At 44.7% G+C, this 18,244-nt stretch overlaps 2 protein-coding genes across 3 annotated transcripts; one reads left to right on the top strand and one right to left on the bottom strand.

Moving 5' to 3' along the window:
- Window positions 1-1,274: 1,274 nt before the first annotated feature.
- Window positions 1,275-5,276, top strand: ndufaf3 (NADH:ubiquinone oxidoreductase complex assembly factor). Its single transcript, XM_023843259.1, has 6 exons — window positions 1,275-1,377; window positions 3,158-3,329; window positions 3,841-4,036; window positions 4,325-4,391; window positions 4,662-4,762; window positions 4,882-5,276. Exons 2-6 carry the CDS (start codon window positions 3,241-3,243, stop codon window positions 4,978-4,980), a joined length of 552 nt encoding a protein of 183 aa, XP_023699027.1. The 5' UTR covers window positions 1,275-1,377; window positions 3,158-3,240; the 3' UTR covers window positions 4,981-5,276.
- Window positions 5,277-6,219: 943 nt separating this feature from the next.
- LOC111860014 (E3 ubiquitin-protein ligase ARIH2-like) lies at window positions 6,220-17,568 on the bottom strand. Of its 2 annotated transcripts, XM_023843255.2 has the most exons (15): window positions 17,437-17,568; window positions 15,705-16,095; window positions 15,194-15,261; window positions 14,422-14,491; window positions 14,186-14,327; window positions 13,977-14,098; window positions 12,793-12,902; window positions 11,991-12,108; window positions 11,711-11,761; window positions 9,715-9,736; window positions 9,403-9,554; window positions 7,980-8,123; window positions 7,832-7,900; window positions 7,549-7,668; window positions 6,220-6,658 (listed from the first exon to the last, which is right to left on the bottom strand). In XM_023843255.2, the coding sequence occupies exons 2-15, from the start codon at window positions 15,957-15,959 to the stop codon at window positions 6,587-6,589; spliced, it is 1,515 nt and encodes a 504-aa protein (XP_023699023.1). In that variant the 5' UTR covers window positions 15,960-16,095; window positions 17,437-17,568; the 3' UTR covers window positions 6,220-6,586. The 2 variants fall into 2 exon arrangements, with proteins under 2 accessions (XP_023699023.1, XP_072571690.1); XM_072715589.1 differs by lacking the exons at window positions 15,194-15,261; window positions 17,437-17,568 and having other exon boundaries at window positions 15,705-15,825.
- Window positions 17,569-18,244: the final 676 nt, after the last annotated feature.

Below are 18,244 nucleotides of genomic sequence, written 5' to 3'. Positions count from 1 at the left end.
ATCTGAGATGGCCTCCTGGGAGGAGTGTCTCATTTCTCAATGCTCCTGCCATCTCTTTACCTTCCTATAAATAAGACAGGCTTCTCCATCCCTCTTTCTATATCTCCCCTTACCTCTATCGCTCCATTGCTCTCTCCTTTCTCTCCATCTTTCTACCTAGAAGTAATACACATATCCATTTATCTCTCTCGCTACATCATGTATCTCTCTCCCAGTATGTCATAGACATGTAGCATGGATGACTCTGCGTTGTGCTGTATGAAATTAACTTTGGAAGCAAGAAGTCAGCCCAGTCATTTATTCACCTAGCAAAAGCAGCAACATACAGGCTGGTGTCTGCAACACAGAATGGTAAATAACATTTCACTTGCTGTAGTGCAAAGGAGGGCACATAAATGATTGTAGAAATGATTGTTTTTGCTTTTGAAAAACTCTAATGTACAGTATTCTATTGTTTTATGGGAGTTTGTTCCACCACAATCTACCACTAGCATGACTGGAAAGACCTTTAATCTAAGTCCAGAAGAGGACAGGAATCAGCCAATAAGATTACACACTCCACACAAATAAAACAATTGGCCAATCATACGACCAGATAAGTCTGCATGTGGGAGAAACACTTTATTCTGTTACACTCAGACCTCTGTATCTCTCTCTCTATCTCTCACCCTTGTTTTTCAGACTTCCCCGTGTCCCTCTTTGTCATTCTCTACATGCCTCTCTCTCCTAATCTGTGTCACATGGCTCTCCTTCTTTCTGTAGCCACACGTATCACTTGCCAACGCAGTTCAGCGTGTGTGCATAGGATGCCTACGTACGGTCCGCCACTCCCACTGGAATGTGTCCATGACTGGAATCTCTCTCACAGTGTGTCAGTCTTGTACACTACAGTGTGTCACACACACCAAGGCAGTTTCCCCTTATTGCCTGTGCCCATTTTTGGCTGATAAAACCATTGAGACAGAAGTAGTGAATGATGGGGATTCTTCAGCCTTTGTACTTCCCTCTGCTGGTGAGACCACGTCTCACTACTTCCTCTTTCTTCACTAACCAGCAGGAAGAGCCACCTTGGCCCATTCCCCTAAACAGTTTCTCACAGGAAGACAGCCTTCCCCTCACACACCTACACACATTCACATATTCTGGCCCCAGCTGGCGACGACATGAATGAGCACTTGCTCCTTAAAGGCTGGGGATTTAGTAAATTGTTTGGGCGTATTTTGTGTGTGTAAGGAACACACGCCAGTCAGGAGAAATACTCACAAGGCTGAGTATATTACAGGAGCGAGGCAAGCAAGCAGAGTGAGGGCAGGCAGAACTGTGGCCGGAGAGGCGAGCTGGATCTGAGCCGGAGAGGAGGGAACACGGCGATCACAGGTGAAGTTGGGATCCAGAGATGTAGTCGGGAGAGCGGGGTTAGAAAGTGCAAGAGCCAGGGAGGTCAGTCCGTTGACACAGAAAAGGCACACGAGGATGTTGCAAGAAGGACGAGGGAGGAGAGGGAAGACTGGAAAGGGCTTGGGCCAGAGGAGCGGGCAGATCAGGCAGGGCAAGCAAGGTGGAGCGGAGTTGAACAAAAGACATGGGTTAACGCGCTCGGTATGTCTCATGGAGAATTTGACATTACCTCGCACTGAGCTGGAGTTTGGACCAGGCTTAAGTCTACTTTTTTGTCTGTTTTAACACCGATTGCAGGCAGCTGTGTCTGCCCGAGGGTGGGAGGGCGTGACAGTGTGAGTAGTAGTTCAAATTAAATCACAGAATTCCAAAATCTTAAGTGTGGTTACCTTGAATGAGATGGAATTCCACAGGGCTGCTGCATCTGTGAGAGATTCTGTCATTATGCTGAGCCTTTGGGAAAATTGTAACAGATGTCAAAAACCTACAAAGGTGTCTAGTATATATACACACAACAGTTGAGTAGAGCTGAATTAGGCAAAATTATCAGATTAAGTTTAAAGAAGACAGAATTAGTTTAGTGGACCTGTGATTTCTATAAGAAATGTCTGAGTCTGAGTCTGAGGGACCCCCCCCCCCCCCCCCCCAAGATGAACAGGCACTCAGTACAATTCAAATACACACACAGTGGTGTTTCAGCACCTCTCAGTAAAGCCAGCATATTCTTTACAAAGCAGGAATTTCAACAGCATTCCAGACTTTCAGGATGCAAGTAATAGCATAGTATTTTATTTTGCCATACTTATCTGCAGAGCCCCATACATGTTAGTGCAGATTCTGTCCGCCTTGCTCAAATTCAACTGCATCTGAAGAAGTTGGTGTTATTTATTTATTTTAACTTATACAGGACATCTTTAGTGCAAACCATTATAAAGCCTTTGACGTCAGTTGATGCCTGTCAAATATGTTTCTGCTTAAAACTATAATAACAAATATTAAGTTGTGTAGCAGTTGCCTTCATACTCAGAGGTTTACGTGACATTTTTATCAGACAGCTCAGCTAAATGGTTCTTACCCAGGCATTTACATTTACATTTACATTTACATCATTTGGCAGACGCCCTTAGCCAGAGCGACTTACATAAGTGCTTTAAGACTCCACAATGAATTTCCCGATACTAACTAACTCATTTAAACGCTTACAAGATCTTTTGTTCCATTTCCTATTATCTTATGTCAGACTAGTTTTCTAAAATACCACTGTAAATATGTTACGTTGTAAATATTTTTAGCCAAAGGATTACGGTGAATGTAGCAACAGTATGCAGACAGGATTGCAGATCACAGTGATCAACTGCTTTGGTATTTGTCGGAAATGTCTTTGCAGGCCTGTGGAGCTCTTACATTCTTGACAAAGATCTTTCAGTTTATCGTCAAGACGAAGAAAAGGGTGAAATGTGAAACAGAAAGTTGCTTCAGGAGCTCAGGCTAGAACCTCATAAACAATTATATCAGCAATATTAAACGGTAGTAGCGGTGGGGAGACACTACATCTTCAGTCATAAATGAGCGAGTGTGATTTATCGCCACGCTTAAACTAGCTCAGAAACTAAACGTGACATAAGAAGCCTATAAGGTCAAAAAATGCGGCTACAGAAGAGCTGAGCAACCAACAGGTCTAGTAGCGGAAGTGGATTTTGGTTTTGCGAAGTGATTTTGTCAGCGCCCGATTCTGACAGTTGCCGAGTTCGGTCGGCAGGTGGCAGCACCCTACAGCGGCGAGTCGCAGATCTACAGATCTACGTGACACACCGGAACAAACGAGCAGCTCTTCCCACCAGCATGGCCACTGTGTGCTACGCCAGGCTGTTTCCCCGGGCCGCGCAACACAGGCTGCAGCTGGGTCCTCAGAGATATCCAGGTTTTATGAGGTATTGATGGCACTTCATTTTGATTCTGCACGCCACTCTCTCTCTATATCATAAATTAAAATACGTTTTATGTTGTCTGACAGATATTCCCAATGACCTCTATTTAGCTGCCTAGTATTCAGAGAGGCTTCTGATAACTGCCTTAGTTATTACTAATAACAAACATAAGTAGAGCACCATCAAATTGTAAGCTGGCGAAATAAGCATGATTTTTAAAAATATATACTACACTGGGAAGTACTTAGATCACTACGCATGTAGTGGTTATGTTGTAAGGCTAAATGCAAAATCCGTTGTCTAGTGTTACTTTAGTATTTGTGTATAAATTATCTGCGATTGACTATTACATCCTGCATGCTTCACACAAACCTTAGTATGTAACATGCGAAATATGTAGTATGGAAGCCTAATATACCGTGTGGGAGTATGCTTATAGTACGTATACTGTTCCCGTAAGAAGTAAATGAAGCGTACGGTTGTAGAGGAGTCACCTTGCACCCGTGTCCCGTAGCCCTGCCTTGGTGCGCGGACACCGCCTGGCCCCTACTGACGATGAACTGTACCAGCGCACCACGGTGTCAGTCATGCAGAAGGAAGCGGACAGCGATCTTCTCATTCACAGCTACAGCCCTCGGGGCTTTACTATCGGGCGGAACCGGGTACTGGGACCGTGCGCCGTGCTTCCGCCGGCCATCCTGCAGTGGAATGTGAGCCTGTTTTTTTATTATTATTATTTATTATTTTTATTATCATTATGCAGTTATGTAAGGTGAAACAGTGATAGGATTAACATTGTTCATTATGCCCATGAATAACTACCTCTGGCTAATGAGTGAGGTAAATGAACGTTACTGTTTCAGTAAAATATGCAGTTTTAGTTATCAGACATCCTGAGTATATGCACCTCTTAAGTAAACAATTTACATATATAATTAATAATAATTAATCGGTAAGAGTTGATATAGAATTTGCCTGAATTCTGTCGCCCTCTGCAGGTAGGCAACTATAAGGATATCTCAGTGGAGAGTTTGGCTTTATTCTACCTACTAGAGCCTCGCATCGGTAATATACCCCCACCCCCACCTCCACACCACATGCAGATCGTTAATATCCGTTAAAAGCAGCAGGTGATGTAGTACTGAAGTTTCAAACATAACCAGGACATTGCTGTTGCATGACTGAAAAGGCATTTCTGCTGAAATCATACGTTTTTGTTTTTTTTTAATTAACAGCACCTAAAAAGCAGCTACAGGTATCAACACAGAATAGTGAGTTTCAAACCAAACAGCAATCTGATCCACAGCCAGCTCTGAATCTTTCTGCTTCTTACAGAAGTTTTGGTCCTGGGCACTGGGGGCCAGGTGGAGCAGCTTGACAGGAACGTTCTAGACTTCTTGAGGAAGAAGCGCATTGCAGTTGAGATTCAAGACACGGTAAGAAATAAGCCATGAGGCCACTTAACCTCCCAGTGCCTCCACAATCAGGGTCATACCTGGTGATCTGAAAACTCGCTACACTAGCCTAAAAAAAGTTTTTCTCACTCCCCCAACAGCCCAACGCATGCGCCACCTTCAACTTCCTGTTCAACGAGAGACGAGCGGTCGCAGCTGGCCTAATCCCACCACCAATCAGCACGAAGGACCACCTCTAACAGGAAGTGATTTGAAAGCTCATTAAGTGATGCAATAGAAAGGCTGGTATTGGCTTCGCTGATGGACGTCCTTCCCTGTGAACTACTTGTGGGGCTTTCAGCCCTACTTAACTATTAGGCGGAGACCAGAAGAGACTGAATGTCAGAAGATGTTAGACAGGAAGTGTCCTGTTTGCGAGCTCGTCTGCTTGTAATGGTCCACCCCCTTTCAGAACACAGAAATACAACTTGGGTGGGGTTGCATTTACTGTATGTGCTGGGATCTAAGTAAGTAAAGCACACTATTTGTGTCTGAACCTTGATTTGGCATCAGTATGTCAGAACACCTTGGATGCTCTGCTACTATATTTGGGGTAAATCCATCGTCAGAGGACCGTCTGCATTATACTGCTCCAAGTGGTCGGCCTGTTGCATTTTTTAAAGGCAGCACCACTGCTTGAAGTGGGGAAAAAAACAGGTGCTGCTACTCCACTTGTGTGATTCAGTGCCAGCAGATACTGAGAGGTGTTGGTACTGTGTAGTGGTGAGTACCAGCCCACTTCAAGCACGGGGCATCACCATCAAACTCAGCTGGTACAAATGCTCCTTTGTAAGCATCGTAACTGCTGCAGTGTGGAGCTGCAGAAAGACACAAAAGGAAAAGATGTCATATGTCACAGGACAGGAAGCCAGGGCACCCCAGTCTGAGAGCAACGGGCTGCTGTGTACAGAATGATGTCGTCTTCCACAAGAATGTCAAGCAGCTCCCATCTGGTTAGAGGAGATGAGAAACGCCACTAGGATATAGCTGCTAAACTGAGCTCAAATCAGCCGAGTGGTCTGACAGACCTGGCAGCTGGGTAACACAAGGGTCATGTTCATCGAAGCACCATGTGCTCAGACGTGCTCCACAGCATGGAAATCCCCTTCCTCAGACGTACTCAGGCAGTGAGGTAAAAAACAAGGGTGAAAATTATGAGCCAGTATTACTACTTAAGGATTAGCACTGATGCTAAAGGATCAAAAACACGGCGGGAAGATGTGGATCATGCTCCAGCATCACCAAATGCCAGCTCGTTAGGTTGGTGCCATAAATGGACTCATTAGTTTGACTAAAGGTTCATAGAGCATGCAGCTGACCAGCTTACATCCTTCTGCTGGCCAAACACTTTGCACAGATGGATTTCCCACTCGCTCTTCGTGGCTCGGTGCCCTACAGCCCTGCATTCAGTTACACTTTAGCAAACCACACATGAGAAGTTCATTTAAAACCCTTTAAGAAGTCTATTAATACACAACGGCTGGAAAATACAGCATTTTTATACCACTCCCCCCCCCCCCCCAATGTTCCAAATGATCGAAATATGCAACAGCCAGAAAAATGGGGAAAATATACAAAAAAACAGAGTGCATTGGTTTAGTGTCCTGATCGAGTATCTTTGTCTTCAGAGGGCAGGTTGCACTGGTGTCGTGGTGAGTAAAGAAGCCTTTTTGTGCAGCCTCTCTGTCCCATTGGGTTTGTGCACAAGCGCGAGGTCTGCAGGCAGACCGGGGATAGCCAGCCGTTCCGAGGCACTGGCCTCCTCACTCCAGCTGGGGTCGCTGTTGAGGTGCAGGAAGGTTAGTCTTAAGTGTCATGGAAGTCCTTGAGCAGCGTACGTCTGTGGTGCTCTGCGATGTGCATCTGGATCTCCAGGTCCTGAGGGAGTGCAGTATTTGGTACAAATCAGTTTGAAGTCACATTAAACTGCCCAGAACATCATCATAATGATTCTGCTGCCTCAAAGCTCAAAGAGACACGCCTCTACTGAGTGTCTACAAGATATGCGGTACTGGAGACCAGACCTAACTATGTCAGCTGACAAACTTCAGGTCTCTGTGTTTCTGTAGAAAAAGACTCAGCAGCAACTAGTCAACATTGTAGGGACGTGAGCCCAACTGGGATCACATGATAGCCTTGATCACATGACATGGCCCAACTACATGCATATTGCAACCCCCAGCATTAGCTGCTTGAGCAATTTATGAACTCTGCTTTATCATGGGAATATCACTGACTTTAATACACTAGTGGCCAAAATTGTGGAAACACTTCCAATTTTTAGAGGTTACAGAACTCGATTCAACTGTTGCTCCAGCTACTTATTTAATCATCCAACGTATGCTATTTATACTATTCTTTGATTGTTTATAAACATTACCGCCACTATTTCTGTGGAAATCTGTAAAGCCCTTTGTCTGTTTTGGCACCTTATGTGCTGTGCTGCCTGTTCTCGCTGTTGTAAGCACCAGGGACCTGTATCACAAACCAGGATTTCTTACCCAGGATTTCTTACCCAGTACTGTATCACAAACCCAGGATTTCTAACTTGTTGGATTTAAGGTACACGAGTTTAAATGGACTTTATTTTCATTCACTTACATTTGGCACAGACTACCTTAAAATCAACAAGTTATCTGGTTAAGCAAGAAATCAGGCCCCAAAAGACAACATTTACAATACAGTTACACTGGTTTAGTGGACACCTTTTTACATGCCACTCCATTGGCCGGTTACAGCCCCCTGCCGATCAGCCCCCCTGCCCTCACCCCTTGGTCAGTGGCACTCATTCCTCCTGCCGCTCCCGCTCGCTCATAGCCGTCGGCTCGCTCCAGCTTCCACGACAGGTTCTCGATCTCAGCTTCCAGCTGCGCCTGCTGGTATTCAAACTGGAAATGGTGTGGGGGGGGGGGGGGTGACTTCAAGCAACATTAAAATGCCCAATCAACACCCCACACCCCATCTCAGGCACCTACCAGCCCGTTCTGGTCCATGCTAGATTAAACTGGCAAAATTCCGGTTTTATTCAGCTCATGCACGCACGTTGCTCACCAGTTTCTTGCGGGGTCCAGGCTCCATGTAGTAGGCATAGGGGTATGTGTACTGCAGCGTGTAGCGGCACTGGGGACACAGGTGAGATGCTGGGGGTCAGACGCCGACCAGGGTGATGCGGACGGTGATGGCGACAGAGACACGCTACCTTGGCCAGCAGCATAGCTGCGTTCTGCATGTACTGCCAGTCGATCCAGGTGCCCAGGTTGTTCATCACACGGTCCTGGATCTTCCTCTGGATCCGCTGGTATGTCTGTGCCTCCAGCTGGAGGCTTTTGTTGTGGTTCTCCCACTGCAGAGACAGTGAGAAAAAGGGTGGTTTTCCACTGCACCAGGTGCGGTACTTTCGGTACGTTCCCTTTTCCATTGACTTCCAGGTGAGTACCAGTACCAAATGTTCCAGTACCAAAAGTGCCAAACCAGCTGCAGTACTTCTTTGGTACTTCACTACTTTGGGGTGGGACTTGAAATGCTTTCATTGTTGATTGGTTATGCAAATAGCCTGCCTCTGAAACACCATACAACCACAATATTAAAAAGAAGTTACCAGCTAAGAAAACAAAGATGAACTAAGTAAAAAATAATAATAATTGCAATCTGGTGGGAAAAAGAGATACAAAAAGAAAGTTCAGGGTGGCATGACAAAAAATTTAAAAAGTGTTTTGTTTAATATACCTGGACTGCATGCATGTAGCGTGCTATCCTAGTGATGCGATTTTGTTGTAAAAAATATTGGGATATTTATAAATCAAAAAGGCCTTCATACATTTCTCATAAACCCGTCTAGGAGTGATTTAAACAGCAATGATGAAAATAATTATGATTATCTCTGAGAATGTATGCAGCGCTCATGCAAAAGCAGTAAAATGTCCATACTGAATTTAAAGTAAGAAGAAGCCCGATCTTAATCTTACTAGCGATGTGAGTGCATGTGCATTGCACGTGCATGAAATGCAATGTTAGTCGTAATATCACACATCGTCCAGCCCTATAATATACTGCATCCATTTTTCAAATTCAGCACAAAATACCCCACCTCGCCTTTGTGATACCAGTTTTTTCACCAGTGGAAAACCAACGCCTTGAAGTACTGTTCTTTTGGTACTTCGAGAAACTACCAAAAGTACGGTACCCGGTGTGGTGGAAAAGCGCCCAAAGAGAGAGAATGAGCATAATATGTAGAGACAGCGTATAATACGATACATAATGTGATATATAACACAACATTAAATATGTACACACCAGGCCCCATGACCCTGAGTAGGATAACCAGTTAGAATATGGCTGGATAGATGGATGGATATTTGAATGGATTATGGATGGATAGATAGATGGATAGATGGATGGATTGATTATTGATGGATGGATGGATGGATAGATGGATAGATGGATGGACGATTTGATGGATGGATAGATGGATGGATGGATGTTTGAATGGATTACTGATGGATGGATTATTGATGAATGGATGGATTATTGATAGATGGATGATGATAGATGGGTGGATGTTTGAATGGATTATTGATGGATGGATGGATAATACAATAATAATACTTGTGCCCCCGCCTCACCCTCTCAAAGTAGAAGAGGTACTTTTTGAGGGCCTCCCTGGCCTGGGCCTGCTGGCTCTGGTTGGTCACCTCGGGGTTCTCCTTGTAGCGGCTGCACTCATAATACTCACTGCCGTGGCTCTTCCAGTCACCGAGGCACATCCAGCAGAAGTCTGCACACGTGGGGACAAGAGGGCTAACTGGCAGGTGAGGAGGATGGGGGGGGACAGGTGGGCTACCCAGCGGCGGGAGGAAGGGGGATGGGGGGGACAGGTGGGCTACCCAGCGGCGGGAGGAAGGGGGATGGGGCGTCGATCATGGCTGGAGACTTACCGTGTTTACACTTGGAGCATTGCTGAAATAGAGGAGGGGGGGGGGGTCGTTAGGGTGCCATCCTATTTCAATAAACCAGTGTTAATTATGCAAATTTTTATTTAGTTTTAGTCAGTCTTTTGACTAAAATGTAATTTAGTTTCAGTCATAATTTAGTCATCTAAATTATTTTAGTTTTAGTCTAGTTTTAGTCGACTACATATAAGATTACAGTCGACTAAAACTACAGTTGATTTAGTCGACTAAAATTAAAAGTGCAAAGAATAATGTCTAAAGTTTCCCTTCGATTTCTGAAACTCATTATGTTCACCGAGAAAGAAATGAAACAAATGTTAAGGAATGGTATTAAGGTCTGACTGTGCAGAAATAATTGTTTATTTAACCGGAATCTGAATACTGTCAAATCAGGAGTGCCATTAGTGCAAAAATAATAATGCCACCAGGCCTGCTCTCTGAATATTAAAATACATATTTGTAATATTTTTATTTGCTATTGTTCGCTGTTAATTGTTTCACCTGAAATTCTCAAATATGTTTAAAGAAAAACACCAATAATGGTCTCAGGGATTTATACCCATTATCAAGAAAAAAAAATCCAAATATTGAAAACATACTTCTCAAGGGCTATCAGTAGCAGGAAGTGCAACCGTTCTATTTTAGCATTTTCAACAGCAATATAATTACCTCAAGGCTACAATTCTATTAGTGTATTGAGCCAAAAATCAACTCTCCTCACTTTCAGGTGGTTTCATGTTCATTGAAGTTTCCGCTTTTTAACAACTGTATAAAGTAATGTTATTTGTTATATAAATCAACTCAAAAAAATGTACGTTTTCAGGGTTGCCAAATCTCAAGCTTCTGGTATGATACTCACGCTTTCAGACTCGCGCAGGAAATCTTACGGCAAATCTATATTATTCCATTATAAACCTAAAATTAGCTACGTCAAAAGTGTATTTACACAGTTAAATACAAAAGCAGACTATTTACAAGGTAAGAACTGTTACATGTGTGCGGACAACTCAAACTGAAAGTCTCACTCGAGCCAGGTGGCCGAAGTTGGCAACCCCGCGTTTTATTTGAAATGAAAAGTGAAATGCGCTGTTTTCGCCTGAAACGGCTCGCCATTCTGTTTGCGTTGTTACTCCGACAAATATAAAGCTAAAATGAGAAAAAAAAAATGTCACGTTTTATAATATGTTTCAAAATAATATGACCGCCCATATCCTACTCTGAAAGCGATTGAAGTTCGTATGTATTTATATTAAAACCAGACTTTAAATTTTATTACCGGTGTGGGATTATGGAGACCAATACTTAAATTCATGAACACTAAAATAAATGACATAAAAATGATTGTATTAGGATTTTACGGTTTAAGTTAAACACTTTATTCAAACATGCACAATTTTCACATTTTATTTTATCCCATTTTGAAATGCAGCCCTACTTTTAAAATGTCCTTTTAAAACTAGTAAATGAGAAAACATTATACATATCGGAAGTCATACATATATATTCAGCTCTATGTCACGTGACAATAAATATTGTCAAAATGTTTTTGAATTGTACTGAATTAATTTGATTTGACAGTCAGGTATTGATTACATGCAATGTTGATATAACTAACTACTTAAATATATATCACACTAAATAGTACATTACGATCTTCCGGACCTTTGCTTCAAGAAATATTCTCTAACTGGACCTCTTTAAATTTTAGTTGAATACCCCTGCCTTACGCGAACGACATTAGTTCTGATTATATCTCGTCTCTGGCAAACATTTTCATCTCGTTTTTATTAGTTGACGAAAGTGTCAATACACTTCGTCATAGTCTTAGGTCTCGCGAAATCATTTTTATTTAGTTATCGTCTCGTTTTAGTCTGAAAATAAAGGTCGTTGACGATAACGATGATGAAAATTTTTCGTTAACAAAATTAACACTGCAATAAACATTTCAAGAAACTGAAAAGATACCATGAGGTGGACTGACCATGTGATTGCAGCCTCCATTCTTCTCAATGCAGATGTTGCATTTTGGACACTGAGAGGAAGAGACAGAGAAAGAGACAGACAGACAGAGAGAGAAGGGAGGGGAAAAAAGCTATAAACATTCCAAAGTAATAAACAAACAAATAAATAAACAAATAACTGATACCAAGACAAAGACCGTTAAGATCTCACTGAAAGGTCTGTTGTTCTGTCAGGGTAGCACCACACACACACACATGCATGCGCAGACACTCACACACACGCACAGCAGTGTCCCTCACATATTTGGTGTGCGCGCTGATGTAGTTGGCAGTCTCTGAGTCATCTGCGCACTTGGTCAGCCACCTGACCACGGTTGCGCAGTCAGTGGGGGCGTGGTACATCTGCAGGCACTTGAAGCTGGGGGCGGGGAGGGAGAGCAGATTAACAGAAGGTACAGGATGGCAAGTGCTAGATTCAGTGGACTGCGTCGTTCACGTGACATGGACTACGAGCGCACACTGCTGGTCTTTGTGTGTGCACACGGGTACACACGCCTGCCCACTTACAGTGGATCACAGGTCACGTGTGTAATTGAGCATGCATGTGCATGTCTATGAGTCTGTAAGCACTTGTGTTGCATGTAAAATCTATTGTAGTTCAGTATGTGTAAACTGGAACTCTCTGCGACACTCTGCGAACAGACAACTCGTCTGGTTCTACGATCCAGAGCTGGTTCCATGACGTGCAGCTGGTAAAGGACTGGCTGCGGGTCACGTCCTGAGGCCGTAATCCTTGTTTTTTGTTTTGATTTTTACTTTCCTAATTTTGACATTTTTCACTGATATATGTTATTTCTTTTCTCCTCAGTTTTTAGCTGCGCTCTTTGGGGCTGCGTGTGCCGGTGACCATTGTTGGTCTTCTGTTTCTTTTCCTTTGAGGTGCTGTCTCAGGGTGTATTGGGGGGTGGGGGTGGAGTGTGTTCTGTTCTGTTCAGACATGTTCTTTGTTAAAAAAGTCTCCATTAAATATTTGACCACAAAAAAAAAAAAGTATGTGTAAACTCCGGAGCTTGGTTGACTATAGCGCTCCTTTGTTGCTCACCAGAATTCCTGGCTGCAGCCTCTGCACTTCACCCGTCCTGCGCGGGGCTGCTGCACCTGGATGACGATGGGACAGTCAGGCCCAGGGCAGAGCTGCAGCTGGGCGTGGCTCTGGAGGCACAAAGGAAGAAACAAACACACACAGGGCAGCTCAGTGTCCCGATCTCACAAGAGCTCCTCGCACCTCCCGTTCCCCGGTCTCTCCACCAGCCTCCAACATCTCCGGCCCCCTAAGGGCCTCAATCCCCACGAGGCCTTATTTTTAGCCAGAAGAACAGTCTGCCTCAGCACAAGGCCGCCCGCTTTCCCCTCCCCTGTGGCATTCTCTGTTTTTGTTCCTGCTGAGAATCTTAAAACTCAGTGACGACGCAGCCCACAGGCTAAATCATTGCCAGAACCAACAGAGAGCAGCGCAAAGGTAAACGCAGAAACAGGAGAGGAGAACATGCATCGAGAGAGAAGATGCTGGACTGACACTGTACAGGGGGACATGGACTCCCAGGAAACCAGAGGTTTGAGGGCCCACAGCACAGGAACTCCTTAAACACCAAAACACACTGCAATACTACAGCAGAGAGTACCAGTGAAAAGTCTGAACACACCTACTGAAAATCAGCACGATAACAACCTCAAGATTATGGAATAATTATTATTTTGTGATGAAGGAAAGAGACAGAGTGCTGTTACAGAAGACCTGGACCTGGCACCTACAATCCCCCATCCTAAAACCTATAGAGCTGGATTGAAGAGTAAGAGCAAGGTAGCCGACTTGTGCCCAGAACTTGTGGAAACTCCTTCAGGACATTTGGAGAAGCATTCCAGATGGCTACATCTGGAAGCTGGCTAAAAGAATGCTAAGAGTCTGCAATACTGTCATTGCAGAAAAGGCGGCGTATTGAACACTTCTCTTGGTCGTTTCAATATTTGAAATGTATTACTTCATTGGCTCAAGGCATTTTACTCTAAGGTGAATAACATAGCTAAAACAGAGACAAATGCATGTGACATGATGACTCTGCCAGCTATGAGTTTTGAACCCACAACCTTCTGGACACAGGTACAGACCCCCAAATCGCCAAGTTACACATAACCACTTGGGTTCTCCCTGACAGCAGATGCTAATCTATCTAGCACCAATGACATTCTGGTGCAATATTGGAACTGTGGACATAGGGCAGGACAGACCTCCACATGGTCCCTGAAGAGGTAGCGCCGATATCTGTCCTTCAGGTCCTCACTGGAGAGAAGAGGGAAAACAAGGTCCTCGGGCACGCGGAGGGAGCAGTCCTGGGCCATGCATGAAATACCTGAGGACACACAAGCACGCAAACACCTGTTAGACGCACACATGCATACACATATCATACATGCTCACTGCAGTGCCCCCTACTGACCAATTCCTGTTCCTTCATTGACAAGCACGGTGCAGTGCTGTTCCCAGCATGCTTTGCAGAAGGAGTGCTGGCACGACAGAGCGAGCAGAAAGTCCTTCCTGACCAGCTGCAGACACACGCCACACTGGGGAGACTGGGAGTACTGGGGGTAGAGAAACACAGCATGATGACGATTACCTATGAAGCCCACTGTAGAAGGGTCCGGATCACACATCCGCACACCCAGAGTGACTCACCGGTACAGATCTGCCTGCACTGGGCTGGACTCGCGCTTCACACAGCATCTGCAAGAAGCTGGATTTGTACCTGAAATCAAATGAAGATACAGTTTCATCACTGTAATCACACTTTACAGATGCTTTTTACCCATTTATCCATCCGTCTAACCAGTAAACCTCGTCAGGGTCAATCTGGGGGGGGGGGAGGGGGGTGGAGCCTATTCCAGGGAGCACAGGGCATATGGCCAAGGTACACTGTAGATGGGATACCAGTCCATGACAGGACCCACATCGATGGCATGATGGCAAAGACGACGCATCAGCGATATGGCCAGCTGATCACAGAGCGACAGCGGAGCGACCTGATACTCCATCTGTGGACTAAATCTGAAATCCTTCAGCACATATTCGGTGACATAGGATCACGTACAAGCTGGTCTGTGGCAGCATCTGTCAAAAACAAAAATCAAAGAAGGGCCCACAGCAACTATAAATTATCCATAAATAGGGGGGTGCGCAGCTCAGAAGGTTACGGATCTGGGCCGGTGACCACAGGGTTCCTAGTTGAAATTCTGACACCATGAACCCCAAATGGATGGTGCTGTGTGACCCCAAAACTTGCTCTCACCTGTGTATACATTTATGTCTGTGTCTTTCATGGAGAGCAAGATGGAGCATGAGAGAGTTACCCAATTCCCCCACGGGGTTCAATAAAGATGAGAAAATTTAAGTTTTTAAGTGTGTGTATTAGTAGACAGTGACATTGACATAGAAAAATAAGCCACTTCACCTGTCGAGTATCACAGACACCTGCCAGCGGAAATGAACGAGGACAAGCTTAGCAACAGCAGGAGTGACCTAGAAGGACAGAGCAGCAGACGTGAGACCCTAAGCACCTTTAAAGATCCACACACCTACTGACGCCCAAACCTGCCCCCATCCATGCATCTGTACTGCATAGGAACCGACCCAAGTCCGCAAACTGCTGAGTTCCAGCACTAAGAGTTGCGTGGCTCAGTGGATTAGGATGCTGTGCTCGTGACCAGAAGGTTGCCGATTCGAATCCCTGGGCCTTTAACTCCAATGGCTCCAGGGATTGTCTGTCCCTAATTTCTCAAAAACAGACGTCACTTTGGTACAAGCATCTGAAAAATATATATGGTGCCCGCAACCAATACCCAGTTAAGAAAGCAATGAACTCATTTTACCACAAACTGGTTTCCTCATTTCATACAAAGGGCCTTCATTTGACCTCCCACCCTGAACACCCATCGCACCCCAAATAACAGACCGACACACACCTTCAGGGCACCAGCCACGATGGCCACATCCTGCGCCAGCACCCTCTGACTCTCCCAGTATGAAAGACAGGTGAACTGATAATCCTCCGGGTCGTAGGTGTCCTGCAGCTCCACGTCATCATGCACGTCGTCATAGTAGTTTGGTATGTCCCCCGGCTCCTCATCTTCCTCATCCTCCTCCCCACCTTCACCCTCCACCTCCTCGTCAGAGTTGGTGCAGATGTCACCTTCGTTGCCGTCCGACACTACAGACATCCTTCTAGGAGCTACCACGTGGGAACCACGAATCCCAGCAGCCTCTGGGCTCAGCAGCAACGAAAGAAGCAGAAGAAGTGGCAATCCCAGTCACTCATGAAGTTACGATTGGCTGCCAGGTGTCAGGTGATGCAAACTGGAAATAGAGGGGGCGGGGCCAAAAGGAACACATTGCGAAAGGAGGAGAAATCATTAGTCCTCAGTGTGTTGATTCAAACATCGCCTCTGACGTTGGGTTCTTGCTATGTTTTACTGTATAGCTCTTGCTCTGATATCAACTTACACTTGTTACTGGCATTCACAGGTGTCCCCATTGTAATGACTACTTGTGGCCATAAGAGGGCTCCCAAATCTTGGGGACCCAATGCAAATGCATAATTTGAGTGGTGGTAAACACCGCTGCTGGTCACTCATACGTATGTCACTTTAGACAAAAGCAACTAAATAAACAAACACATGCGTTAATTCCTTATAGACACTTAAATTATAACAAGAGCATTAAATAACTACTAAAATAAACTTGTAACCATCAAGTCATCCCATGACACAGTCAGAAGCACTTAAAATGATCCAGAATTACCAGGCATCAAGAGATGCCTACATGGTACAGACACTAATTAATTTACAGCAGAGGTTCCATAATAACAAGTTTCCCTGACATGCTACAGTGTAATAAACGCAATATTTCACACCACATCCGTTTAAGGTATGGCAGCTACAGAGACTGATCCGTGGATTTCACCCACGTACACAGTTGGATCCTGCTTCACCAGGGGCGTAGGATGAGGGAGAAAGGGGGACGACGTGTACCAACCAATATTTAATTTGGATTAATTCATCCCCGATAAAAAGACATTTGTATTTAAATTAAGTTATATCCCAATACTCCATCCTTCGCCGATGTGATACCCAGCATCCAAACGTTCATCATTTTCAAAGCACACAGCCCAGTCGGCGTTCTGCTCCTTGGTAATTATTAACCTTTCCTTTGTCAGACCTGTGGGAATGGGCTCGATCAGGGCAGAGGATCAAATATAAAGAGCTCGCTTTTGTATTTCCTCGATGCTCGGACCGCCGGGCGGCACATAACCAAATCAGCGCCGTGTCATTTTCGGGAAGCTGAGGACAAAAAAAATCCCCGACTGCAAATTTTAACTCGCTACTATTATTACGACAGATCATTAAACTTAATATGTTGCGATCTGGGATAGAGAGTTGCATGGTTAATCTAAAAGAAAATACCCATCCTTGGCATTCAGTTGCGTTAACACGTAAACACGTAAAAAGCAGCACGATCCCCTCCCCCCTTTCCCAAAGTGTAGCTATCATATAGTCACTAACTGGAAACATCTTAACAAATCCTGTGAAAAGCACCGCTGTTTCTCCCGTATCCATGCGTTAACGCATGCCGTCACTGCCGTCAGGTGCGGACAAAGCGGCGTCCCGCCGAGCGGAGAGCCGGCCCCGCAGCACTCACCCCCCGGGAGCCACGTCTGGTCAGGTCGGGACCGGCCGCCAGCGATGTGCTTGGTTCCGATCGCAGCCAAAACGGGGAACTACCAGAAGTGACTCTGCGTCATTTCCGAACCGACAGAGGTGTGGCTTTTTTGGGCCATTCGGGTAAAACGAGGGTGAGTGGCAAGCTGGCACGTAGACGATAAGAGGGGCTGATCGCGATCTAATAGACCTAATGCATGCCTGTAATGTGGATTGACATGATTGGATGAATGATTATGAGGACTTTTAAAAATCCATCTTCCAAACACTTTTCAAAATATAATTTATTTATGATTTAATAACGTAATACGTATGAGAATGTTCATAATACTTTCATCTGAGCGTGTTCATATAGTGATAAGCTAATATGTCAATGCTGGTGAGTATAACTCCAAATGAAGAAACGTATAGAGACAAAAAACGTACATTTTTCTCTATAGCCTATATGTTGATGTAGTAATTTATTTACATGCTTTTGTGCCTATTTGCATAATAGTTGTGAATTTTAAGCAGCAGCGATCCATCCCTGCTTCCCGCTTGTCTAGGACTTCCTCTGCAAGTCTATCTCACTAATCGGAGAACTCGCCGAGAGTAAAGCGCTGAGACTCGCCGGCCTGTAACCTGTCCTGGCTCGCTTCCCTGCTGCGGGAGCTGAGCTTCCTTCTGCCTTTCACACACATAGATTAATTCTCGTAAATCCTGCCAACCCCTTTCTCTCTTTTGAATGCAAACATTTTTAATTAAGATATTCAGCGTACAATCGGCAGTATCTTTAAGTACTGGTCATA

The sequence above is a fragment of the Paramormyrops kingsleyae genome, chromosome 8, assembly GCF_048594095.1.
Source record: "Paramormyrops kingsleyae isolate MSU_618 chromosome 8, PKINGS_0.4, whole genome shotgun sequence".
Classification (NCBI taxonomy): domain Eukaryota; kingdom Metazoa; phylum Chordata; class Actinopteri; order Osteoglossiformes; family Mormyridae; genus Paramormyrops; species Paramormyrops kingsleyae.
Note: the sequence above shows the minus strand (reverse complement) of the source record. Positions and strands in the feature narration are given on the sequence as shown.

Coding starts and splice junctions, on each gene's coding strand:
- ndufaf3 (XM_023843259.1), top strand. CDS start 3,241: ATGGCCACTGTGTGCTACGCCAGGCTGTTTCCCCGGGCCGCGCAACAC. Junction 4,392..4,661: donor CCTACTAGAGCCTCGCATCG/GTAATATACCCC, acceptor TGCTTCTTACAG/AAGTTTTGGTCCTGGGCACT. Junction 4,763..4,881: donor CAGTTGAGATTCAAGACACG/GTAAGAAATAAG, acceptor CTCCCCCAACAG/CCCAACGCATGCGCCACCTT.
- LOC111860014 (XM_023843255.2), bottom strand. CDS start 15,959: ATGTCTGTAGTGTCGGACGGCAACGAAGGTGACATCTGCACCAACTCT. Junction 12,109..12,792: donor GGCTGCAGCCAGGAATTCTG/GTGAGCAACAAA, acceptor CCCCGCCCCCAG/CTTCAAGTGCCTGCAGATGT. Junction 6,659..7,548: donor TGAGTGCCACTGACCAAGGG/GTGAGGGCAGGG, acceptor GCACTCCCTCAG/GACCTGGAGATCCAGATGCA.